The 27,143-nt window shown below is 42.8% G+C and overlaps 1 protein-coding gene across 1 annotated transcript; it reads left to right on the top strand.

Annotated features, from left to right (window-relative positions):
• Positions 1–1,350: 1,350 nt before the first annotated feature.
• scarf2 (scavenger receptor class F, member 2) lies at positions 1,351–22,574 on the top strand. The gene is made up of 11 exons (XM_069683548.1): positions 1,351–2,001; positions 4,243–4,301; positions 4,390–4,491; positions 6,151–6,670; positions 7,181–7,399; positions 7,624–7,752; positions 8,063–8,166; positions 10,687–10,801; positions 11,138–11,235; positions 16,965–17,120; positions 18,851–22,574. The coding sequence occupies exons 1-11, from the start codon at positions 1,892–1,894 to the stop codon at positions 20,086–20,088; spliced, it is 2,850 nt and encodes a 949-aa protein (XP_069539649.1). The 5' UTR covers positions 1,351–1,891; the 3' UTR covers positions 20,089–22,574.
• Positions 22,575–27,143: the final 4,569 nt, after the last annotated feature.

Here is a 27,143-nt window from a genome sequence, read left to right as displayed (position 1 = left end):
CCTGTGACGCAGGTGTCAATTATTCCCAAACTTTTCGCCCCATACACCCTGCGCTCGTGCACACCCACTTTTACTGTTAAACTACCTAGATTGTTTTATAAGTTTGTCAATACCTTTTGAACATTGTAAATTGTAAATAAGACTTTGCAACCTTTATTTCGGCTTTTTCAACAACCAGTAAACCGTGAATTAAGGCTAAAGCAAGCTATCATATAAAAAAAAACAAGTAGGCTACGTTACAGGATGCTAATTTTGCGTAAGTATGAACGTGTGAAACTCTTTCTTTAGGTAACTCGGTAAATTATCCTGTACATAAGCCCACCGGTATTCTTATTACGTATTCACTAGTCATATTACATAATTATGGTTATGCCTGCCACTTTATAAATTCAAATAAACATTTATTTATTAAATTACACAACGGTATGGCAGGAAAAAACACATTACTAGGACATATCAAATCAAATAAGATTTTTAGCCACACAATTTGCCCACATAGACACAACAAATGTAGCCTATGTGTGAAAAAAAACAAACTTCATGCTTCAGTTAGGCTATATCTAAGCAATCCCTGGAACTTGAATGACATTACAAACATGTCAACATTTTGCCGAGGGTTAATAAATAAATTCATGTTGAACCTCAAGCCCTTCACAGACCCCTGAAGACCCACTGAGCCCACGCCTGAAATGAAATGCGTTCTTGTGAGAAAACAAAAGACCCCAGGCACATGCATTGTGCAGCCATTAGAAAAGAAAGGCACTGGACTGGATGTTAAATGCATCTGATGTAATGAATAAACATTAATTTTCTCTTGGCTCCAGCTTTCAGCGGTTAAGAGGCCTTGCACTTGCATTTATTTAGTGCAGGAGGTGCCATATGCCAAGATTACTTCGTCCGTGTTAACAGATGGGGGAGCCATTGTCTAACATGAAGTTATTACACTGCTGCCCCCTCAAGCCCCCACACACTGAGGCCCACACACTCTCCCCATCCATCAGTTATGATTTATCACAAATTAGTGTTCTTAATAGGTTACGATTAAAAAAAACATGCACTAATGTCCTTTTAAATTTTGGATGATAATAGGAAGATGGGTAAAAGATACAAACATTTATAATGATAAAATAGTGGTAATTTAAATTACACGAAATAGCTTTTTTTATTCTATCACCCACATTAACTTTTTGTTTGTTAAAATTAGTCCATAAAATATATATTTATTTTCAATCAAGGCCATTTAACAGAGCCTGTTGCGCGCAGGCCTATGTAAATTTGGTGGCGCACGCATGGCGCACAGAGCCAAAGATAGAGTAACAAATCAGGAATTTCCCTCCTGCCACTCCTGAGAGCGCAAGAGAGGACAAAAGTTGGGGATTAAGCGCTGCTCCTCAGAGAGGAAAGAGCGAAAGGCAGCTCTTTTGCCTTGATTTTAAACCATCAGTCTACTGGTTTCCAGACACGTTGAGGACATTACGTTGGAGAAAAAGTTGTTTTTATTTCATCATGAGTCTGGACCCATCAGCTTTGAATGATGTTTTCTTTTGTAAACGTTGATGGAATAAACTGCACTGCAGGAGAAAAGTGATTACCAAGAGTACTGTGGTTTGCAGTTTTTGGTTTTATGACTTTTTTCAGCTGCTCGGTGGGATTAGTGTCGCTGGTCACTTTTTTTTTCGCTGCTGAGTTTCTCGATGGCGTAGGTGGTGGTAAGAGTTTGTAAATCACCTTTTTGGCCAAGGATATCTTCATAAAAATATAAATACATCTGGATTATGAGCGTAAAACACGTCGGAGTTTTTAAAAGCCAGTGAAAAGCCACCATCGTCACTTTTGGAGAAGGGGAATGCGGAGTAAAAACGGCGTCTAGAAGGATGCTGCTGCTTGTATAATGGAAGTGAAGAACTCTTTTGCTGTTGTTGCGGTGGTTTGTCTCTTCTTTTGCTCCAGTTTCAGCCAAGAACTCAACCCCAAAGGCAGGAATGTATGCAAAGCGCCTGGGTAAGCATCAGAAGTGAAGGAAATATGATTAAACCCGCAGGTTATCAGTGTAAACAGCTTGTTTGGAAGTTTTCCCCATTATCACGCATGCCTCATGATGCGACTTTTTGTTAAAAAATACCCCAGTCAGAGTTGAAACTGCATTAAAAACAAGAGGTGTCATCTAATAACTCCATTATTATTATTTTTGCTTCAATGATAATTCGGCTTAAAATCAGAAAACACATTTAGAAGTTGATAATAGTGACATTTTTTGCAGTGTTGGCCTTACGCTGGAATAGCGGTTCAAACTAGAGCCAACAAGTCGCTTTAAACGAAATAAAATAAACCACTGAAACATTCCCTTAACTTTTCTTGTACTTTTATGCAAACAACTCTTATTTATACGTTTAATATTCCATATAGGCTATTATTATACGTGGATGTCTTTCTTTTCGACATATAACGTGTTCCTAGTCCGCTGTTCAGCAGCAGGAGGAGGAGGAGTCCATTGAAGAAAGCAGCTATACAGATGTGCGCATCTGGAGCTGAAGTGTTTCAACGGCTCTGTAGGGGGCGCTCTCATTGACCTTAATAGCATTCGTGGCACCGTTTGATAACACATTGTGGCTGATTGTGCAATTTCTAAAATTAAGTTTTGGGAAGTTGATAAGATGTCACATATTTTTGTTGACAGTTAATATTTCAGAGTAAAAGGGAAATGGTGTGAAAAGCAATATAATTATCTTCTAGGAATCCAAATATGCAGACAGACCCCTTCAAGAGGTTTTCAAACAGCTTCTCTGACCTCTAGGATTATAGCAAGCAGAGACTGTAGATGCCTCGTTACTCATGTAAATGAACAACATCCAAGTCCACAATTGCTAACTGCTGCATCCAAGCTTGTTGGACTGACGTCTGTGAATTTGGAAATTGTGTTTGGCAGGAAACAATAGATGTAGTCTCAAGCTCTTTCAGCACTCAGCTATAAAAGATGTGTGATAAGAAATTATGTACTCAAAACTTGTTGAAGTTTCCTGTGACATAACTTGACCCTTTTGGAGCCTGAAAAGTAAAAAATGAAAGTTCTTGGAACAAAACGGGAAAAAACCCTCTCCTACAAAGTCCCACACTGCGGTAGTCAAGAGCTGAAAAACTGAAGTTGTTCAGTGGTCTCATCTGTGGCAACAAATAGTCAGTTACCAGAAAGAGAAAATGATTTGAGAAGTTTTCAGTGCGATATGCAGCTCTGGCCTCCACTGCTGCTCTACAAGTTTGACATTTTGCCCTCCTTCCTGTATTCACCATTCATTGCAGTGAACTCACCACTCACTTGTTTTTCCCATTATACCCATTATGTTTTTATTATTTCAACTTGAGTGCAATGCTTTCAGCGCCAATGCCAAAAAATGTGTGTTTTGAATAAGTGAAAAACAGCTATTGAAGTCCTTGGCAAAGGTGGTCGTCACATTCTTTGTGCAATAATGAAAGGCAAACAGGAGTGCAGCTATGCTTATAAACACACAACAGTGAATGCAATCTTTCTTGCTGAGTGCTGACATGTATTGCCTGTGTAGGGTCAGCAAGAGTCAACTCCATACATGTCGACTGGAGTTCGTCAACATTTGAAGCAGAGCAGTTGCAAGAAGTTGAATCCAGTGTCGTATTAAGTGCATGAATAATTGAAAAAACATCTTTCTTTAGTTACAAGTGAGAGTATACAGCGGTTAGACCTGTGATCTCTTCCACGTGCCTATTCTGGCAGGATAAAAAACAGCGTTGATCCCGGCTCATTGACAGAAAGCAAACGTTATCTTCAAACACTTTAGGGGAAGCTGACGTGTTGCAGGGGCCCCACAGAGGTCACAGGCGTGGGAGGAAGAGGAGACGCATCCGTCCTTTCCTGACAGGCCGCAAACTTGGCTGCAAAATATTGTCTCTGAATATTCACTGTCCTACTTCTGTTTTTCCCTAAAGGCTGGGGATACTTAAAGCAGCTGAAAAACAAAGCAAATACGGGGGTTAGACGGGAATGACCCTTATTCCGATAATAACTCAACCATGTGCTAAACATATGTGTCATCTACGCTGCCCTGCATACGTTTGCAGAACTTAGTGTCAGCCACATCAGTGAGAAGTGTGAGATCAAAGCAGCATGAGCTGGGTGTGGATGCTGCTGCTTTGATATGTTTGTTTTATTGTATTTTCACAAGGTTCTCCATCATTCCCCTCTCATTCTGAATCCCATAACCTCTTTTCCAGACCATCAGGATCTGTGTGCTGCGGCGGATGGGGGCAGCTAGGGGATGAATGCCTGACACGTATGTACCACACACATTCATCAGCGCATGTCAAAAAGCTCAGTGTGAAATCCAGTTGAATAATGCAGCTTCTTCTTGTTCACCCAAGCTCTCTGTGAAGGCAATTTCACCTGTAAGGAGAAGGAGGTGTGTGTCAGGCCCAACGAATGTCGCTGTCGTCATGGATACTTTGGCGCTAACTGTGACACCAGTAAGTTATTTATTTTTTACACACTTTTGGCTCTAGCCTATGGTGTTTAAAGGTCAAATGAGCAGAAGATATTTCACTTTGAAAATGTCACTACAGAAACTGTATTTACTGCACTTCAGTTTTTTATCTATGCTAGCTGCATAGCTGTCGTCTGTTGGTTTCTCCACCACTGTGTTCCAAACTGAAATATCAGAGCTAAAATGAGATAGCTTGCCATGTAATTTTGCACCCATATCTATGGAAAACCAGACAATGAAAAATAATGACTAAGATCCTGTGACGTTTCTTCTAGCACCGCAAGCAAGCTGACATCTGTGTTTTTAAGTGAATGAACTGCTTTAGACTTTTGTACACACATCTATTCCTTTGCAAATAATCTGCAATTAAAATCTTCTCATCTAGCACCATTATGAGTTCATGTTTAGACCCATTACCTGCATTCCAATTAGCATTAGCTTTATGTTGTGTTTAGTGATATTTAGCATTTGGTGGCTAACATGCGTAACAAAGATGGTGACTATTGTAAACATTGTACATGAAAACATTGGCTTTTTAGCATTATGTTTATTCGTATGTTGATGCACTGACGATTAGCTTTAAGTACCATTGGGCTTAGGTACAACCGATTACATTATATCGAACCAGTTGAGATTATATGTTTACAAGTTGCAAGTTTTCTTCACATACAGCATCTAGTCATGTATTAAAGGCCCCCTCCAGTAAAAATCCAGCGTTTAACCTTGTAAACATCTCCATGTGGTGTTCTTCATGTGCTACAAGACATATCAGGGACAACATCAGCAGTCATCTCCATGGCTGGGCCTGTCTGCTTTTAAACTGCAGTGTACCAAGGACAGGCTGAACAACACGTTTTCAGATTGGCAGCTTTGAGACGTCACAAACCTAAGGAGCCAATCCCGTTAATGGACGGGGTGACGCTGTGCATATCATTATGTGCAACCACTTCCATGCGAGCCAGCTGTAACTGTCATCGTAATTTTTGCAATTTCACTACTGACTACTAATGTCATCGTTACTACTACTGATTACTACAATTCAAGCTCACTAAGTTTCAACAAGTTGCCACTAAACGATGGCAGAGACGTGTTTTGTTTTTGGCTGTTATTTTACGAAAGGAGAAACGTAGCACATAGTGGGCGGGGCCTCTGCAGATTCAGGAATTTTTAATGAGGGAGAAGGAGGAGATACCTCGGGAGAATTTATACAAGGTGATTAAACGAATTTTACAGAAGAAAACATATCAGACACAATTTCAAGCAGAGCATTTTATGTCTTAAAACATGGCTGGAGCTGCTCTGTAATTTATGGTCCTGTTAGAATAGAATACAGCAGGGCATGTTACCTCGACATGTTGCTATGATGGTGACCTGTGAACAAGGAGAGAGACATATACGTACCCACCTGGTTGTCTATGTAGAGTCAATTCTGGCTCCAAAAAACCAAGACTGGAATGGCCAAAATGCCAAAGTCGAGACTCCAAGACAATAGTCTATAAAGCAATGGGTGCCCTCAGGGTGGTTATGTCCACTTCTTTTACAGAGTCTAACCTTAGAAATGCATATTTACTCTTGTTTAAGGGTGTTTGACAAGTCAGAACATTTTCTCCCATGTCCTGACTACTGCACCGTCTTTTAACAGAGTGCCCTGCCCAGTTCTGGGGCCCTGACTGCAAGGGACAATGCAACTGCTACCCCAACGGCCAGTGCAACGACTTTACCGGCCAGTGTACCTGCAACCACAACCGTTGGGGACCTAACTGCGAGAACGCCTGTTTATGCCAAAAGGGCAAGTGTGACCAAGAGACGGGCAAATGCACATGCCACCCTGGCGTCTGGGGTCCCCAGTGCAACAACAACTGCTACTGCAGCATCAACTCTGTCTGCGATGCGATGACAGGAAGATGCATGTGCAATCCTGGTTGGACGGGGAGGAACTGTGCAATCCAGTGCAACTGTAACAACTCACCGTGCGACCAGTTCACAAGCCGCTGCCAGTGCAGGGAGAGGCTGTGGGGCCCACGCTGTGAACGGTACTGCCAGTGCGTCCACGGCAAGTGCAACCAGGGGGACGGCTCGTGTACCTGCACACCAGGGTACCGTGGGAAGTTCTGCAGGGAACCGTGTCCTGCCGGGTTCTATGGTCAGAACTGCAGAAACAGGTGGGGGAGAATACTTGGCAGCAAGCAAACGCACCATTTCAAACACACAGGAAACACACCGTTTTACAGATGTTTAAGGTTCAGTTCCCCTGTCTGATCTGTATTATGGTGCGGTTTTGTGGTTTCAATTGGAAATAAGATTTGATATGTGCTGCAGCTGATAACCCATAAAAAATCTGAACATGTTTCTTAATGGAGCAATAATAAAGTGAGATTTGGGAGTTGGTATTCACATTATCCCATAATCATCAGCCAACATGTAAAAGCAATTCAGGTTAAGTGCTTCACCTTCCCTGGACTGTGCTGTTCTCACAGGACACCGTTGCTATAAACTGAACAGAAACACAGTTTAATGTTCTTTATCTCCCTCTTTAAACAAGCATTAGAGAAGCAATTTGAAGCGTACAAATACAGATTGTTTGAGATCAAAACAGTTTAACCAAATTTAGATTTAGATAATGGAACAACCTTAATGCTTGTTCTGTTTCTGTTGTCCTTGGCTGACCACAGATGTGGGCACTGCAAGGGCCAGCAGCCCTGTAAGGTGACAGAGGGACGCTGCATCACCTGCGACAGAGGCTGGAACGGGACACGCTGCGACCAGCTCTGTTCTAAAGGCTTCTTTGGGGATAACTGCCAGGAAGTGTGTCCAACCTGCAAAGACGGACACCACTGCGACCCCATTCAGGGCAAGTGCTCTCACTGTAACCCCGGCTGGATTGGGGACAGGTAAAAAAATACACAGAGTTTTGTAACAAGCAGAAATAACTTACTTTGTTGTTCCGACTCTTATCCCTGCAGAGCTTTGTTATTTTTAAACTTAAAAACATAATGGCAGCGTCTTTAACTAGTAGCTACTGTAATACTATTTTCCACACTGTGATAATGTCTGTGACTCATTCTGCTCAGCTTGAAAATGACGGTAATCACTGCATTCCTTTTGTGTGCGATAGGTGCGAGGTGCGCTGCCCCAACGGCACATACGGCGAGAACTGCGAGAACAACTGTAGTCACTGCTTCAATGGCATCTGTCATGTTGTCACCGGAGAGTGCCTGTGTGACCCGGGGTTTTATGGCACGTAGTAAGTCATGAGACACCTCATACCCTAAAAACTCATGTTTATGCCCTCGGCAGCTTTACAGTGGAGAGGCTTTCATATTAACTTTGTCACGCACTTGGGAATTGAATGAGTGAGCTTGTGTTTTGAGGCATTTTTTTTACAGATACGGATAAAGAACACGCTTGGAATAGAAATGTGAAATTCCAACAAACTTATATCAGATGAAAAAAAGTGATCCCATTTATCCCTCTTCTCTATTTCTGTGTCCTATTTTATGCATCAGTCACTTGGAATGAATTTTAAACAGATGTTTTTGTCTCTTGTGTTTAAGCTGCAATATGACCTGTCAACCTGGCCAGTATGGAGTGAACTGCAACCAAACCTGCTCTTGCAATGACAAGAACTGTGATCCGGTGTCTGGTGCTTGCTTTCTGCGTAAGAAAACCCCCCTTTTTTTTTTTAAACAGCAACCACATGCTTTGTGTTTATGGTGTTTTTATAGGGTTTTGTGTGAACAGGAGAAGTCATAAACTAGTGTTTTTCTAAATACATTTTCAGAAGGGATAAAAACAGTAATTTCTTGACTGCAACACACATACGGACGGATTATAACCCTCTGAACTGTCTGTCCAAAGAACCAGATGCCACTAGTGCTGCCTGTGTATTCAATGTCTAATAGTTGGCTGTACACACTGAGTACCAACAAACACATCTATTCAGGTCAGTGTTTGTAGTGGGAGAGTTAGCGTAGCGGGGCCTTGATAGCGTTTCCAGACCCAGACCAGTGTCCTTTTTATGGCTGTGTTTGTTGGCTCTGTTCCTGTCCAGGCAGTGAGAGGAAGAGGGAGAGAGGGAGGGAGGGAGAGAGGGAGAGAGCAAGAGGAAGGAAGAAATAAAGAGGGGGAGGGTTGAAAATATTAGAGAATAAGAAAAACTTGGAAGGGAGACAGAGGGAGGGAGAAGTGAGAAGAAAATTGAAATCTTTTAAGGCAGGCAAAGGGAGTTTTGTTGCACAGGACACAAAGGCTGTGTGGACGTGATGGGTGGTAGCAGGTTAGTCGGTGATGTCATAAGACCTTGTCACTTTTACCTTACCCCCCACCCCCAGACCGTTTCCATTCTTTAACCAGCTGTGAGCAATGATAACATGCCACGCCCCGACTGCCCAGCAATCCATCTCAGGCCATGTCTACATTAGGGGTGTAACGATACGTCAATCTGGATCAATATATCGATTTAATGATCAGTGATACAACGTCATCGATGCAAAATGCAAATATCAATCCATATTGCAATCCGCCATCTTTGATGCACCTTTATTTAGAAATTCCCACTGTATGAGTATGGACAGAAACACGATAAAAAGAGTCCATCAGCGATCACTTATGTCTCCGTAGTAGGTGCAGTAAACAAGTCCGGGCATGTCTTCCTCACTGCCGTGTTTCAGGGCCATTCACAGAGTCGTGTTGTGTTCAGGTGCGCTCAGAAACGTGAGAGCTAGCGCTGCCCACTCCACAGTAAACGTCAACAGTACTAACAGATAATGGCAAACAGCCAAGAAAAGGACATTGAAGATATTTGTGTTGATGGACAGATCGTCTCATATCGATTGCAGGCCCCTGAATTGAATCAAATCGAAATCGTATCTTGGCAGACTTTGTGATATCGGCAAATATCGTATTGTTGTTCAAAGAATTGATATAATATTGTATCGTGATGAAACTTGCAATTTACACCCCTAGTCCACACGTACGCGGCTATTTTGCAAAACGTAGCTTTTTCTCTGCGTCTCGGCCTTTCGTCCATACACAAATGCCGTTTTAGGTCCCTGAAAACGGATCTTTTGTAAAACTCCGGTCAGGGTGAAGACTTCTGGAAACTCTGTTTCCATGGAGACGTGTAGACAGGGTAAACGGCGTTTCTGGCTCGTGGCGTCAGGCTGTGCGCCGTTATCACCTTTGTGAAGAGTCACAAATTAGGCGACATTGCTTGCAAACTGACGGACGTGACAAAAACAGTGATGCTTCTAACCTTGCTAACAGGACTTTTTACATGTTTACACATATGTAACTCGTCCACTGTATTCAGGAAGCATCGGGATGCACTACGCCATTGCAGCCTGCTCGGTAGTCTTCTGGCAATAGATTTTTTCAGACTTTTGATCCGGCGCGATTTTCTTTTTCTTCTTTACATGACTGGGTTATATCACTGCCTGTTGGTGTGGCATTCTCATGACGGGGATTTTTTTATAACCTGGCTTGTGTGGACGGGTGTTTTTGGAAACGAAGGAGGGAAAAACCTGTGTACGTGTAGACATGGCCTCACATGTGACAGAGTAAAGACCACCTCTGCTTACTGTACCTCTTAACTGATGGTTTGCCTCTCCTCTGGTGTCATCTGTCCTTGCAAGCGCCAAATGCCGTCCGCACTTATGCAATACAGCACTTATTATCTCTGGGGTGTATCCCACTTGAAGAGGGAGGGGTGCTAATAAATCATGGATGAGTTATGGTGAGGGGCGTGTAAGTAAAGAGTGGGTGAGGGGAGGAAGTTGCTTGCAGGAAATCAGCAGTGAAAGGGTAAGCAGCCCCACGTCTTGAGGGAGATAAGATTAATAGTGAATAATTTGGAGTGAATTTCAGCCTGTTGCAATTTAATTTCCTCCGAGATGCTTCATGTCAAGCAGCGATTAAAAATCAATTGTTAACGCAACGCCGTGCTCCGTCTTTATTATTGCAACTACAGTAACCATCACATTAATAACGATTATAAACAGTTAGCTTAACCCTTTTTCTCAAGTCATTTAAATGTGCTTCCACAGTAAATCATACTAACATGCAATATGACAGGGTCCTCAGTGTTAGTGATGACAGAGTCAGAGATTTGTTGAAACTGGCATTCAAAGTTTAGCTGTGAGTGTGGCACACCCAGAATTCCCTGCATCTCGTCTTTCAGAGCCCAACCAGCGGATGGGTGTGATTGCGGCTGGAACCCTGGTCTCCTTTTTGCTGATTGTCCTGCTCTCGCTGCTGTGCTGCTGCTGCCTGTGTCGACACAAGGACGACCACAAGTGAGTGACAGATTGGTGTCTTCACCTCCGTCGTGCATGACGGGCGCTCTGGGTTTTAAACGGAGGCTTGTGCTGGTTATGAAAATAGCAGAAAATGTTTTCTTTTGACACCCTCTCACAGGTTCCACGTTGTTAAATGAATAAATGCATGTAAATTGTATTTTAAGTATTTTTTTATGTATTGACATTACAGTGTGAGTAGCAATGTGAGCAGCCCCCGAGCCCTCAAAAGAGGCATGGGGCCAGGTTTAATATGCCTCTTTTGAATGATTCATTTAGATTTCCATGGCGTCATCCCTTTTCGATCCTAACCAAGACTACTCTCTCTACCAACAGCAAAAAAGCCAAGCGGATCCTGTGCGGACGATTCAGCCGAATCAGCACTAAACTTCCCCGTATTCCACTGAGGCGACAGAAACTGCCCAAAGTAGTCGGTAAGCCCTAAAACTCTTTCTCATATCCCTCCGCAGTGCTGCCAGGAGCTGCTGGAGTTTATGTTATCATCCTCTCTGGTGAGAAACAAGAAAAAAGTACTCAATCAACTTCTTAACTGATGAAAAAGAAACATACTCTGAAATGGAAAAACTCTTCTATGCATACTTAACTGAATCTCATGTCATATTTGTGAGAGTATTAAACTTGCCTTAGAAGGCAATGATGCAAAATATAACCAGTTCTTCCCCTCAAATGCATAAAAGCACAAGTAACAAGCCTGTTTGTAAACGTAAGCAGTGAGAAGTTCAGATATTTGAGTTAAAAGTGAAATGTTTGTAACCTCGAGCAGACGTCATGAATGTGACGGGATGTCAGAGAATTAAAAAAACAGCTGTTTCACTTGCTATCGCTGCTTTTATCTGTGTTCAGCAGAGACAGGAGAGCGTGAGTGACAGTCAGACTTTGAATCTGACTTCAGAGCTACCTCCGTCTGCCTCTCAGATGATGAATAGGGTTGAAAAGTGTATGGTGGCTGCCAGGCGAGTATGGGGTTTCATTTGAAAGGAATGCACTGGTTTTAGAGCCCCTTATTATTCTTGGCACCCTGAAATGCCATGTGTTCATATTATTACAACCCTAAACTGGGGCTTTTTCCCCCCATTTTCTTACTTACTTGTTTCCATCGTCTTCTTCCCCAAGAAATGTTTCTTGGGCTGAGGAGGAGGCCGTGTTATTAAAAGAAGGCCGGTGGTTGTCGGGGGCCCGGGTGGTGCTGAGTGACGGGCTATCAAAGGCCGCACTGTTTGGGTGGACGCTGCGGCTCTGCTGCTCCATGCGGAGGTCTCGTGGTCTGTGACAGATCTGTCTGTGACCCCGGTCTTTTTTAACTGCAGAGAGAGGAGATATGATGATCTTTAAAACCCAGCCGCACACAGTTTAACATGGCTGCTTTTGTTCAGGCTTCATAAACAGTTAACGGCTTAAAAACACACTTTATTTAACAAAAATGTTTTTCTATTGTTTGTATAAGCACATGATAAATGATAAATAATTACAATACGAGCAGATGCAGGATAAATGTATTGTATATATGAACTGCATATCAGAACAGCACTTCACAAACTAATTGTGCAAAAGATTGTATTCACTAAAAAGTAGGAGACTTACAGACTTAAGGAATGACATTTTTGCGAGCAGTACTAAAGCAATACATTTATTAATCAGTTAGTCCTCTGACAAACACTTAATGTTCAAACATATTTATAATCCATTAATGATTAAAAGTCATTTATCAGGACAGCATGCAGACGTTCTCTGGTTCCAGCGTGTCAAAGAGCTGATTTTATATTGTTGTAAATTCAATCTTTGTCTGCTGGGCTGACAAACTTACTGTTGGCTGTGGGCTGTGGGAACTTGTGGTTGAAATCATTGTCTCTTTTCTGACATTTATAGATTAAATGATGGATTGGTTGAGAAAAATATATCTTGAAATTGTTGCACAGCAGTTTGCACACTGTGATGTTCTTCTCTGAAGGGCCTGGACTGAAGTCATTGTACTGTGGAAGGAGTTAAAACATGATGACCTGATTTCTTTTCCATGTCTGAGCAGCATGTGCTGCCTCGCTTATCCAGCTGATTTTTTTAAAGCTAGAATCTGTCTTCATTATGACTCAGTCATAATAGGAAACTGGGACAGAGTTGCCTTTGTCCTCACAGTGTGGAACATTAATATGCTTGTTTGTGAGGAGCTTGACCACGTGCGACAGAGTGCCAGAGGCACGAAAAGCAGCGTCATCATAGTCAAATGTTTTTTCAAACACGCTTTTAATACACCAAGAAAAAAACTGAATTTTAGGCTCCTAACCATCTTTGTCAGACATCAAATAAAAAATACCATGTAGCAATCAACTCACCTCAGTACCAAGTCAAACCTTTACATCTCTATGTCTCTTGTCCTTCCCGGTTTGTTCTGTCCAAACTGTTGCCACTCTACTTTGTGTTGGGCAACCCACGGAAATGTGTTGTCTGCCAACATTTAGAAACTCTAACTCTGACTGGGGCTACACAGTCCTGCACACACACATTCCAGAGGGGGCCCAATGGGGCTGGAAACAGGAAGTGGTCAAATTTACCCCAGCCCGTGTCAGAACTGTGATTTATCCACACCAGGGTCAGTAGCAACAGATGTGGCAAGAAAATGAAAATGGAACAGGGGGGAAGTGGGGGAGGAAGACAACATTTACTTGTCTATTAGCATAGTTAGCCTCAGAGGATTAGCCACATGAACATGCTGTTACCTTTTCCCCTCTTGGTGAAAGTGAGGCTGTTTGCTTGTAGTTTGCATTCCATTCAAAGCATATTTACTCCACGCCCTGCGCACACACACGTCTGTCCGGCATTCCTCGCATCCTCTGTGTCCAAATGCTTCCCCATCAGTGAAGGCTTAGAGCAGCGCCACCTGCTTTTTTCACTGTCATTTATCCTGGGAAAGTTGGCTGGGAGCGCAGCAGCACTCAACTTAATATTTCCATTCATTCATTCAACACTTCAACACTCACTCATGCTTATACTAACGTTACAACAAGGGTAAAAAGCTGCTTTAAATTCTTAATACATGCAAATAAATATGATCAGTGATTGGATTATGGGCTCTGACTTGGCCATGCTGGATGTCCTTCAGTTTGCTGTATTTGTCTTAGACTCCGCATGTAATCCTGTAGCCCTAACACATGCTATTTCAGGCTGAAACATATTGTTTCTTCTTATTATTGGCACGTAATATCCCCATTCTATGCCCAGATTTCCACAGCTGGACCAGACATTCGAACTATCAACCTTCTGGTCCCCGCCAAGCTCAGGTCTGCTTCAGGTCTGCTAATGCATCCCCCCACTGAGCAACTGTGGTGGCGGAGCTGTGCAGCTGGGACGTGTCAATAATGCCCTGTTGTGCTTTGGCCTCCATGAAGGGAGGGACCGCAGCGGCATCCAGTCTGCAGAACAATCTGCCCCACTAGACCCTCAGTCTGGAGGGAGCAGCTTTCAAGGGCAGCAGTTGTTCATCACTGCATACAAGTAGTGACGCAAAATGCCCATGTGTTAGCGTGTTGACTAACTTAACTGAAGGCTTTGCATAGGCGAGCTGCTCTACATTCCTCAACCACCCAGAGGCCATGCAAATCTGCCTGCTAGTGCACAGTATGGGCCCTGCAGGAGGGCAGACGTGAGCACACAGCCTTGTTTATTCTTTTATTTATTCCTCTCATTGAATTTGGGTAAAATATGTATTAGCATCAACACCTCAGGATGGTAGGGTTAGGGTTCTGTTTACAGAATAAATTGTTGTTAATCTACTACATCCACACAAAGCTGATTTCTGTTTGACAGTTTACACAAAGTTGTTCAGAGTTTGACTTTAGAGTAGGGATGTGCATTTGGATTTTTTTTTTTGATCAGTTAACAGTCACTCTTAACGGTTAATAACCAGTCAACAGTCACTCTTAACGGTTAATAACCGGTTAACCAACAAGATCAAAATGTACTTTTTGGATTGGATAAAAGTCTTCTTTAGAAAGAACAGCCGGAGACCGACGACAAGTTCTCCATCATGCGCTCTCATTCTGATGTAAGCTCTCCCTAATACTCGCAGAAACACACACACACACACACAACTAAGAGGTAAGCTACCTGTAGCACCGACAGTCGTGCCCACAGATATTAACACACTGTCCAGTGTCCATTTTACGCACGCACGTGAGCATACAGCCGTATACAGCAGCAACAATAAGTAAATAAACATTCACAGCCGACTTTTCTTTGATGGCCAGCACACAGAACTTTTTTAAACAGAACAGAAGATCCTGTCCGATCCTGAAGGCGTGTCTGGCCTACAGCAGTCCTCATAATGTAGGAGACAGTTTGTTTGCTGGTTTTGGTGAAGACACAACAGATCAACATGCTGTGGTGTAAGGCTGGTCTGTTGATGTTACCGTGATGTCCCAGGAGCAGAGATATGCAACAAAGCTTTGATCATTTTTTTTACGGTTTAATTGCTTGCTTAAAATAACATTTTATTTAACCGTTTAACATTCTTAACGGTCGGTTAAAGGCTAACTGGTTAAAGTGCACATCCCTACTTTAGAGGCGTTTAAACAGCAACAATAGTCCAACATTGACTTCACATTTAGAGAGAGCACGTTGGTATTATTGTGGTCAGCAGGATATCCTAAAATATTCACATAAATGGGTGCCCTTGGATGGAGTTCCCCTCTCCGTACTCATTGAAACACTTGTTATTCTTAGTCTTTTTTTACCCCTAGTACACATCTGTAGTTAGTTATTGTGGACGCGTTGCACCTGTGTTGTGTTGACATTATCCAGCCTACAAGTAACAGAAAGGTACAAGACGAGCCTTTTTAAAGAACGGTGGTTTAGCATCAGTGTAGCCTGACAGCAGGACTTTAAAACACAGCTTCTATCTGAGGAGGTAACTTCAGTCAACATCTGTAATTTGGACAACAAATTAAAACTCAGCTGCCTCACAGAGAAACAAACCAGGGTCCTTGAAAACTACTTTGTACAAACATGTCAGTGCACAAAAGAGTTCTGTGGCACAAACACACACATTGACCTAAATCTGATACAACCGTGACTAAATCTGGATGTTGTTTGAGAGAATGATGAAAGCAGAAGAAAGGCAGCAGAAAGTCACATGGAGTGAGGCGGATGGACGGACACGGAAAGCGAGACAACAAACATCACATCAGTTTTTGATGGAGAATAAACCAGATGTGTTCAGTTCACACGTTATGGTGACTTGAACACACCATGTGCTGAAGTTATTTGAATGTTAGACAAATAAGGATTTTTCAGTTTTGAAGCATGTTAAAAATGCATGCATATCAAACACTGACAAGGGGACATGCAGTGAGAGCTGTGTGACATCTAGGTGACATAAGCTCCTCATATCCTGGAATTACGGATGAAATACAAAGTAAGTGCAGATTTTCATCTGATTGTGCTTCAGCAAGTCACCAAGTCTGCACAAAATGTCTGAAGATCATCAAAGTAGCTCATCTTTTCAGTCATTGTCAGACAACAACAACAGCAAGCTTCCTGGCACAGATTTAGGGGAGTTCTGCGATGGAGGGTTTATCTGAGGTCTAAACAAGCGGATGGACCCGTGTGTCATCGGGCATGTAAACAGGAGCATCTGATGTGGTCGGTCATGTCGAGTTAACGCCCAGCACAGTTTAGGCCAAAACTATGCTGTTCACGCCAGATGGGAAGATCAGCCGCAAGTATCCCTCAGAAACCACAGCTGTCCTGAGACTGAAGGGTCAGCAGAATGCTGCAGTGTCTGGAAGCGGACGTGGGGGTGGGGGTGAGGGAGAGAGAGAGGCCGACAGGAAAGGAAAACACTACTCGATCTACTTGCTGTATGTTGAGATGCCCAAAGAACCCTTTCTGTGACCAATTGGAGTTCACCTACTCCTCCATTATTATTAGATTCAAATCTAATCTATTGTACGTGCTGTCTATGATGTTGGAGCATTTGTTAATTTACATTCAAAACTAATAAAGCCCGTTTTTCCGCCGACTCATTTAAACCAACACTTGAACAAGTCGGCAGCAGTTGTGAGAGCGAGTGAGAACAGACTGTTGTTCTTGTAACATGGTACAATACCCTCTGGCTGACCTTTTGGCTTCTGCGTTTGTTTTCTGTTCTCAGTAGCCCACCACGACCCGGAGAACACCTTCAACTGCAGCTTCATCGAGCCCCCCTCAGTGGCCGAGCAGCCCTCCCCCTCCTCCTGGTCGTCCCAGGAGTCTTTCTCTTCCTTTGAGAGTGGAGACGAGGGGCCAGTTTACTGTGTGCCCCATGAAGGTGAGTCACCGTAAGGATAAATACACAGTTTAGTTATCTGGAATGACGCACGTAAATCCATAAATTGTCCGTGGCATGCAGGAGCCTTTACACATACACACGCATGCTGATAGACAGTTTTCTGAAGAAGGCAAGATCCCCAGCGTGACCATGCAATGACTCACCCACTTCTGTAAATCTCATTATGGAGATAGCTTCTTTATCATGTGCCATCTAGGTCCAGGTTTCGCTTGGAGGACAAGGCGAGTATAAACAGGAAATGGAACGGTCAAGTCAGCACATGGCACAAATCCAAACAGTGACTAACTCCTTGAAGTTTAGTGGAAAACACTGATTTCATCAGTTTCTATTCTGATACTCTGACGGCGCAAGTCAGGTTTTGTTTTGGGGGATTTTTGTGCGTCTTGTGTGATGGAATTTTAGTTTTGCTCTTCATAGTTTAATTAGTTCTCGTTCTACACATGAATGGATCAAAGGCTTTAAAACAATTGCTTTTAGCCTCAGGCGCAAAATAATTACTGTAAACATCAGGAGAGGGTTTTGAATTAGAGTTGCACTGATAGGATCTGTTGCACTGGAGCCACTCCAGTCTCAAGTATGTGTATACAGATTAGCAGTTGAAGTACTACAGATATCAGTCTTTAAATAATGAGTGTTCATACTTTTTCTAGTGGGAAAAAACAGTGTTCCCATACAGATGACAACAATGTAATGTTGCTATCTGTGAGTGACACAGTTGTAACATGTTGTTTAGAATTTTCTTATTTCTAGGTTTGTAGTCTTCTCTTCTCTGTAGTCTCTTGTAGTTTCTAGATTACTATGCTCAACACAACAACACGCATTGCAAATACAAAAACATTTTATTTTGACATTCAGCAGTCTGACACAGTGGCCATAAGTGGAAATTACAGGATAAAAGTAACTGCTTAAACTTATCATAATAGTAGCACAGGTAGAGCATCATCAAGTTGGAGGAAAACTGACTCATTAATGTCAGACAGAAGTAATGCCTACTGTAATAAAAGTCGGCTAACATTAAAGTTACAATCTCAAAGATCTACGTTCTCTTTGGCGGTACCTCTGGCGATAAACAGTAATTGCGGGAGCACACTTCCCAGATATCCAGACAGTGTTGCATGTGTGACGTCCACGGTTGGCTCCGGTTGTAACTCTTGATTTTCCTCGCTGACGGTCGCTTTCCTTTTTAGACTGTTTGCCTTCATCTGAGCGTCGAGTTTGTTTCTTTTTCTTTGGATTTTCACTTATTTTTGAAGTTGTATCTGTAGTCATCGATCTTTTCTTTGTTTGTTCAGCCATAGTAGATTACTGTTTACTCGCAACACTTGCAGAGACCGGAAAAGCAGCCACTTAGCTCCGCCTACCCTCTCTGGCAGACCAACCACTGCTGGGTGATAGAAACTTGATTTTGATTCGCGAAAGTCGCCACAGACACCCAGTCAATAATTATGCAAATGCAAAGGCTTTCATCAGAGGGCGATCAGCTCAATCACCATTGTGTTACCTCATTCGGCGACTGATAGAGACTTAACATTCATTTAAATGAAAATCTTTGAGATTAGCACTTTAACAATCATTAGCCACCATAAGCTAGTAGTCATATCAGACCAAGTTTTATATGGTCTGGTATAACTACTAGCTGAACTACATTTTCAATGTACTTGAATTTTAAATAGTTGACTTATACCTTTTGATTCTCCAATGATCCGCAGATTCTGTGAATGAGAGCAAAGAGAAGGGCAGCCCCAGCCCAGCAACAGAGAAGCCAGGAGCTGACCTGAATGAGGAGGATGCAGGAGAGTACACCTCCCTGAAAGATACAAGTGTCACCAAACAAGAAGGCATTGAGCAGCCACTGCTCAAGTCCTCTGACAGTGAAGGCTCAACCAGCGGCTCTGAGTCCACTCCTGCAGCCCTCTACGCCCGCATTGCTCGCCTCTCCAAGCAGTCTAAGGAGGACGATAGCAGCGGTAAGGATGGTGATGGCACTCCTACACCAGAGGCTAAGCGCAATGGAAAGCCACCACCCTCACCTGGCAAGCCCAAACCACGCCCACCAGACCCATCAACTAAGCCAAAGGTATCGTGGATCCATGGAAATACTACAGGGTCTCCCCAGATAGAACAGCAGGGGCAGGGGGGAATTAAGACACTTGCAGTGCCGAAGGAGAAGAAGAGGAGCTCCAGCGATGGTTCATCCAAGAGTGAGGAGCGGCAGAAGATGAAGGAGAAGAGCCGTGAGCAACAGAAGAAACAGGAGGGGAAGGAGGCAGAAGTCAATGGCTCCCCCAGCAAACACAAACCTCTGCGAGGTAAGAAGTCTGGGGATGAGCACAGCAGTCCCAGCCACATGGAGCATATCAATGGTGTTGTTCAGAATGCTCTCAAGAAAATCAGTAACTTCCACAGCTCCTCATCTGAGAAGAAGAGTACTGACAGTCCAAAGGAGACCCACAAGGAGCCACCAAAGAGCCCTAAGGTCATCCATCCGCATATGAACTCTGAGGCTGCGACGCTATTGGCTGCTCAGCTCAAGGAGAAAACCCAAAGCATCAACAGGAACGAGGGTACAGGTCTTACAAAGACCAATGGCCTCTCCACACCTAAGGGAAACCGGGAGAAGCCAACACCTCCACAGAAAGCCAAGAGAACCCCTTCTGTTGGATCGAGCCAGCAGGGCTCCACCAAGCCCCTGCTGCCCACGTCGAGCAGCCTCCAGAAGATGGTAGCTCCCGTCTCCACCGACCTCGGGAACCCTGATGCCAAGAGCCCGGAGAAGCAGGACTTGAACGGTTCAAAGGCAGGGGACTCGACGTTGGATCCCACACCAAAGAAGACTCCCATAAAAAAGCCACCCAGGAAGAAAGGCAAGGAGGGTACTTTGGAAACATCGGAAAGTAAAATACCCCAGCAAAAGACAGCCATAATGCCACCCCAGGTAGTGAAATAAGTGTTTTTAAAGACAAATGGCCATTTTAAAAAAAAACAGATTTCACAGAGGCTTCAATGGATTTGTCGGAAGGTGAACCAAATGATTTTTCCATCAAGGAATCTGAAAACTTTTCTATGTGAGTGTGCTGTGATTCCAGGACCAGCCAAGAGTGAGGAGCGTTTTTAAATGGAACAGTTGAGTCGTATTGGTGAGTTGTATTATAATGACCGCTATACAGCATAGTATTTCATTCCAAGAACCCTTTTTTATAACGATTATGTATCAACCTCACACCATAAACTGTGGCTACGCAGGACACAACTGTGAGAACAGTGGTGCACAGACATATTCCAAAGTTCATTCATCTCTATTCATCCACCACTATATTTATGTATGGATTGCTTTTGAGAATGCATAACTGTAATGTACTCTGCAGGTGATGGAAAAATAGCTATTTTCTATGTACGCTCTTCACAGGTACTAAAGGTACTAAAATAACAAATTCAATCACAAGCCTTTTTTTGTTAAATTTGTTTTTCTTATTTCTAAAGACCAACATGCAAAAATACACGTCTGTTCCTTACGTCATCTTTACAAACACATATCCCCCATTCTTCATTAAAGACCTTTCTTTGCAGATGATGGTCTCCTAATTACCGTCAAATATAAGAACCACAATTTGACAGTTTCAGTGTGATTTGTTAGAGAACTTTGTCATGTTCCTCAAATTCTTTGCTACAGGAGAAACTTTCAGGCTGGTACATCACATTATAGGACATTTCTTTCTTTATATAACAAAGTTTCACACCCCAAAGTTCACACGTTATGCTACATTCAGGACTGAATTGTCCTCTGTGATTGTGAGTCACTTTTTATTCCTCACTGAGCTGAAGCCTTGGCTCCAAGGCTCTCCCCTATGTGCCGCATTTCTGGATTTAAAGTCTCAGCTTTCTTTCTTCAGACATGGTTTGTCGAAACCAAAACAAGCTCCTTGATCTTTTTACAAAAGGGGGCTTTTTAAAACCTCCTTCATACTTCAGCTCACACCAGATCACCGGAATGTGCTCTTACTGTACATTTTACTCAGCCAGCTAAACCACTAGACCAAAAGTGAAAACCCCAAGCTATACTATGCCCTCACTTCATGTCATGCTTGTAAATCACTTTAAACACATACTTCCTCTGTAATACAGCAGCATCTCCAGTTTCTTGATACTGTATTTAAGATACTGCAGGTCAATCAGATGCAATAGCTTTGTCGAAGCTACAGTCATTAGCAGCAGTTGCTGCAGACTGAGGCTGCCATTTGTCTTTCAGTTTAGTCGAGAAACTAGGTCAATATCATCATTGAGCTTTCCTCATTTCACATGAATTTGTTTATGCCATAGGGGTATTGTGTGCAAGAAAAACTCCCAAATGTTTCATACCTTAAGGATCAAATTATCTTAAGCTAGCAGATTCATGCTGAAGCACTTGGGTGCTTTAATGTCATGTTTTAGGTTAAGGCTAAATGGTACCGTGCCTCGAGTGCCTCAACTGTGGATCAGTTTAAGCAGAAGAAGCTATGTTTGCCTAAATGTTGATGCCTCCTTTTATGTTAAGTGTTGATCCTAAAATAAGTCAACCAAACAAGCTGGTGGGGTGGGATCTTTTAACTGGATTGATTCAGTTTGTTAGCAGCATCCAATGAATGAGAGGTATGTATGTGGAAGATGAACATGCTATTGGCTGAAGAAAATGTTACATTCACAGCTAATTTGAACATTTGTCTTGGTTTTATGTGTTTTTTTGTGTCAAGGTACAACACATTTCTTCAGTTATATCTTCAACATTTTGTACTTGTATACATTGTGTACTTTTTATTATCTTTGTAAGCTGTGCTTATATGACCTTTTTAGTTCCTCTGTTTTCTTTGGTGTCAATGAACTGGCTTTCATGTCCTGTTTGCTTTTTTTCAGTATGTTGCTTATTTTTGGCTCTGAAGCAAACCTACAGTATGAGTACTTTTCCTCCTGTTAAGTTTACATTGGCTTTGTAATTGTTCTCTGTTGATGTTATTGTTTGTGTAACACTTAACTGCATGACGCAGAGCGTAATTATATGGCATTGATAGCTGCACAGGAAATCTGTAACCCTCTTGTTCCCTCCAGTTGTTATTGTTTCCTCCCATAAAAATAACTCATACAGAAAGGATTGTACAATATTACTATGATACCACTGTTGAAACAATTGCATATACTTAAAACCATAACATTGTGTAATACGAAGTGGCATTGTTTTTATCTGACTGGCCCGTGCCTGTTTTTATAGGCTTACAGTGCATTCTGAGAAAGGAGGGCCTGAAAAGCTGCAAAACGTTACCAACTGTAAAGTGTTTTTTGTCTGTTGTGGTTTGTTTTTTTTGTTACTTTGATTTTCATTTGTGTATGGTCATTGAATTGGTGTTTCATCATTTACTTCTTTGGAATAAAAAAAGCAATACATGTAGCTCTAGTCAAACCAGACCTTATAAAGTCAGTCCTCATTTAATTGGTTTACAGTGACTGCCGTTCTTTGCTAATTCATTAGGACCCCATTAGTTCTGATGGGGGCCCGACCTCTCCATCGCATCCGCTCCCAGTGGCTTTATCCAGTGTACAATAACTAGAACAACAGAGAGGGGGAAAGGGATATATTGGGACATGGAACACATAATTCTCTTATTGTATTCTTCAAACAGATTCCTTCAAATGCTCAGTGATATTTGACCCTCTTCCTGTGACTCCGGGCTACCGGGCCGCCGAGTCCCAGGGACGAAGCAGGAGTCCTCCAGAGTCATTCGGTCACAGCAGCCCTTCAAAGAGCCCGAGGGAACCAGGGAACTGTGTATTTGGCTCCGTCAGGATGGTGGGACAAGAGCTCCTTTCATGGGGGAAAAACAGTGGAAACTCTGTGTTAAGGAGTTAATCACGCGCTGCATATGTGTCCTCTTTTGGCGGGGAGGAGAGGGGATATAGCAAGACTGGGCCACAAGGCAATGAAGGAGGGTGAATGGATGATATAAGGATAGGTCATGTGATGGGTAATTAGAACCAGGAGGTGAATGGGCTTTGTTTTGGAATCTACACTTTCTACATGTTGTTCCTCTTACTGTGTACATACATGTTAAACATTCAAGGGTTGTGTTTTTCATGGCTGAAGAGCTTGTGTCTGATTTACAGAACACATTAGGACTCATCAGGGACTTCCCTTTTTTGGGTAAGCCTCTGGTGACAACTTTGATGTTGCTCTTACCTTCATGGACGATTCTAAAAAGATATAAATGATTGGTTTTGTCATCATGGACTGAGCATTGCATTGCTCTGGTGTTTGCAACATCTCTTGTACTGATTGCCATAAAATGTTTAACCGGCATTCCTGGTCTCCAGAGGATGACCCCTGAGGACTGTTGTGATCACCTGACTTTTCCTCCAGCATGAACTAGAGTTTTCATTATTTGAATGTCCAAACACCCGTTGACATTGCTGACTTTTATTATAACTATGAGAAAGACCTTTATTGCTTAAATGTCTAAACAACTGTTTAATGATTTGGCATTCATGTTCCCCAGGAAATGTACCTTAGAGAATGTTGGGAACCCTTTGACTTTCCCTAATGAGACAACTTGTAATTGATCTTTATGGTATGACGCAAAATGTCCCAACGGCCATTAAATGGACGTCCTTGAACTCCACCAAGGCCTGAACTACAATAATTTTGTTGACCCATTAACATTTCATCTCTCATCATCGTCCAAACTTGTCCAGTACATTGGTTTATGTCAAATCTTGGATCCCATCCGCTACAGTGTGACGACGATTTAGCCTCAGGGGATAACGGTGAACATGTCGAGCGTGTAGCCAGCGGTTAGCGATAAACAACTTCCAGTCAAGACCTTTACCGCGTGCTGCATTGCAAAAAAAATTATGTTTTTCTTGTCGTCTTATCTTTGCCGAAATTTCAACATCATGATGCAGATTTGTAAAAAGTAAAAATGCAGCTTTGTCAGGTCTGTCCTCAAGAGGAGAAGAACAATACGTTTGTTGAACGGAGGTCAGATCGATCATTTCTGGTGCATTTGAGGAAGTCAGGAAATCTGAACACTGAACGGCTTTCGTGACACAGCGTCAAGGGAATTTATCTCATGTTGAATTTTTGATCTACAACAGATTGTTAGCTGAACTTACAGATGTCTGTTTATAGAGATTAATAAGAAGGTAAATCGTCGTCAGATGGCGCTGATCGGAGCTGGGATGTAACTCCACACGGACTGTTTGTCCTGCTGATTCGTGATTGGTCAATATTACCTGGACTACAAGCGTAGTACAAACGTAAACCAGAACACTTGGATCCCTAAAGTCCACGTCCCTGCCTACAGATTCTACATTTCTGTGTAGAATCTGTGACTAGAGGTTAGTTTATGTCCAACACTTGAAATATTCCGGACATTCCAATCAGCCTCATTTGTACTGTAGTTTATGTTTTGTGCTGTTAGCTTGCTAACAAGCTAAACTCAAATGCTCTTCCTGGTAAACATTTTCCCTGCCAAACATCAGTATGTCATTTTTATTTTGAGCATGTTAGCTTGCTCATGTTAGCCTTTAGCTTCAATAACAACTTTGCAAAGCGTCATTGCTCGTCTTGGTCATGGTCTTATTAGGTCAAAACTTGATGTGCTTTAGTTCTTCACTTCTTTGGCTCAGTTTTGGGACTTACAGTCTGACTCCACCACCACAGCCGGGATGTCTCCAAATCAATCTCCCCTATAACTTCCTTGACAGACTGTCAGCCAAACCCCATACTGGAATCCCCTCCCCCCCCAAAAAAAATCATTCAATTTTCATGTGACAATGACTCTAAGTCTGATTCATTGCCAAGACGGAGAGGAATGTTGACACAACTGTCTCCATCTGCCCGTCCTCCACTCGCAGATGGAGAAGATTCTCAGCTGAGCGTACCAACACATGTTCTCTGGCTTTTCATCCCTGACATGTTGTGGGAGAGTCGCAGCTTGGAGAAGTGCATTGCGTGTGACTGCGGCGCAGCGTCTCAGGATAAACTGTGTTGACTGAGCATGTGTATGACTTGTGATGGATTTGTATGCCTGCTGCTTTTGAATGGATCGTAATGGGAGAGGCCTGTGTGTGATTATGGAACTTGGCCTTTTCATATCCCCTCTGCAGTTAGCTAAGAGTAATATTTTGCTCGTTTTATTGACTATGTGTTGAAGGTTGACGTGTGAAACATAAATTCGCTTTGGCTCTGCAACACAAGAGAACACAAAGGAGCGACTATACAGGACAACGCAAAATGTGGTCAAGAAGTCAGGGTTAGGAGTGTGGGAAGGGGGTTCAGTGACATGTCGGCTGCCAGTCTAAACATGACTTGGAGCCGGGGCGGCCTAAGCGTGCCAAGTCTATAGAAACAGCGAAGCTTTAAAAACTCAGGCCCTATGAGTCAGCCAAAAGCCCTGGACTCAGAGAACCTATTCCAGTCCCTGTGTTACCATCGCAACGGGAACAGATTGGAACCACATCTGGTAGCCATTTCAGTCCCTGCAAGGAGAGGAAGAAAGAAATTTATGAGTGAGGGGGAAAAAGACAAATATTTTCTGCAATGCAAAGCAGAAAGAAAGTGGAGTCAAGTTACACTTTAAAAGGGGTTGAAAATATTAATTCTACGTGGCCTCAGTCGAGAGCACTTCTTCTGTGCACCAGTAGATTTAGGATAGTGGTTTAAGTTTAACTCCATTTGAGGTTAAACTTGTGAGAGGTGTTCAGAGGAAAGGAACTGCTTTTAGCGAGTATGCAGTGATATGCTCAAGGGACCTTCTCACGGGGTCTGTTTTTTTGGGAACTATTTGCTTCATGAGTTTAGAAGTTATTGCTTGAAAAACATCAGTGTAACAGAAAAGCAGTTTTGACACTTACAATCAAAAAGCAGCTTTCTGCTGTAGCGTTCAAACTGTTTCACTGTCTGACAGAAATGTGTGTCTGTTGCAACACAATTTCCTAAAGTGCAGTCATTTCCCCGGCTGACTCGTTGCGTCAGACGCGACCAGAGGAGATTTGCAAATGCTGTTTTCGTCTCTTATCCCCGTCGACTCGCTGTCTGCGAGAGACGCTGTCTAATTGCAGTCCTCCTTACACGTTAAATGTTGTTTCTCAGCCCTGTGGAAATGCAGTAACTATGAAATGACATTTACTGGAAATGGAGCTGGTGCTTTTCTCCAGCCAAAACCGCTGAGAACTGAGGTCAGCGCGCAAACCAGAGCGGGGAGGAGAAACAGCGCCAGCATCAAATGTGTGTTTATAGATTTCCAGTGACATCTACTCACTCTGCGATTTAAGACCGTCATTATAATAGAGCCGAAACTCCCTTACAGTGGCACGGGGGCTAAAAAAAGGCAGCTCTTAATGCACAAATTAAGAGCAACCACACAACAAGCCGACCTCCCAAATAGATGCTTAGTCAGACAGGCTGGTGGAGCTGAAACTGGGTCAAAAGAGCAGAAACTGAGTCTCAGTTTGGGGTGAAGACATTTATCAGTATTGTGATTAGAGTCAATGTAGGAGGTTTGAAAATACAATTTATATAGTTCAACCCAATCTGCTGCATCCGTGACATCCCAAACTACTTTGCGAGAATAATGATGCGTCCGTCTGGCTCAGCGTCAGGACACGAGGCTTCTGGAAGACAAATACGCACGTTTCTCATCTTGACTAGTCGTATAAATGTGCAGATACAAATGAATATGAATCGCCAGAATTGTAATTAAGCCGCATTTGCTCTCCTCATCCAGATGGAGACTTTCTTCCCCCCTTTTTTTCCTTCACATGGAGGGGTGTGCAAACAGTTGTCTGGGACTTCAAATTGCCCTGGATTTTTCCCCCTTTGTCAGCACAATTCTGTGGAACGAGTGCATCAGGGGAGAAGATTTGGACGGCTAATAGAAAGCAGATCAGTCAGATGCTCTTTCTTTCTCTCTCCTTCTTCCTCTTTCTTTTAAACCCTCTCTCCTTCTCTCATGTTTTCCCTCTGCAGCCTATTTTCCT

Source organism: Semicossyphus pulcher, unplaced genomic scaffold (genome assembly GCF_022749685.1).
Source record: "Semicossyphus pulcher isolate SPU_LCO1_2020_fin unplaced genomic scaffold, fSemPul1.0.p SCAF_6, whole genome shotgun sequence".
Taxonomy (NCBI): domain Eukaryota; kingdom Metazoa; phylum Chordata; class Actinopteri; order Labriformes; family Labridae; genus Semicossyphus; species Semicossyphus pulcher.
Note: the sequence above shows the minus strand (reverse complement) of the source record. Positions and strands in the feature narration are given on the sequence as shown.

What these genes read in the sequence shown, in the direction of transcription:
- scarf2 (XM_069683548.1), top strand. Translation starts at nt 1,892, where the DNA reads ATGGAAGTGAAGAACTCTTTTGCTGTTGTTGCGGTGGTTTGTCTCTTC. An exon ending in AGGGGATGAATGCCTGACAC is followed by an intron (nt 4,302 to 4,389) that starts GTATGTACCACA and finishes TGTTCACCCAAG; the next exon opens with CTCTCTGTGAAGGCAATTTC. An exon ending in GAAACTGCCCAAAGTAGTCG is followed by an intron (nt 11,236 to 16,964) that starts GTAAGCCCTAAA and finishes TTCTGTTCTCAG; the next exon opens with TAGCCCACCACGACCCGGAG.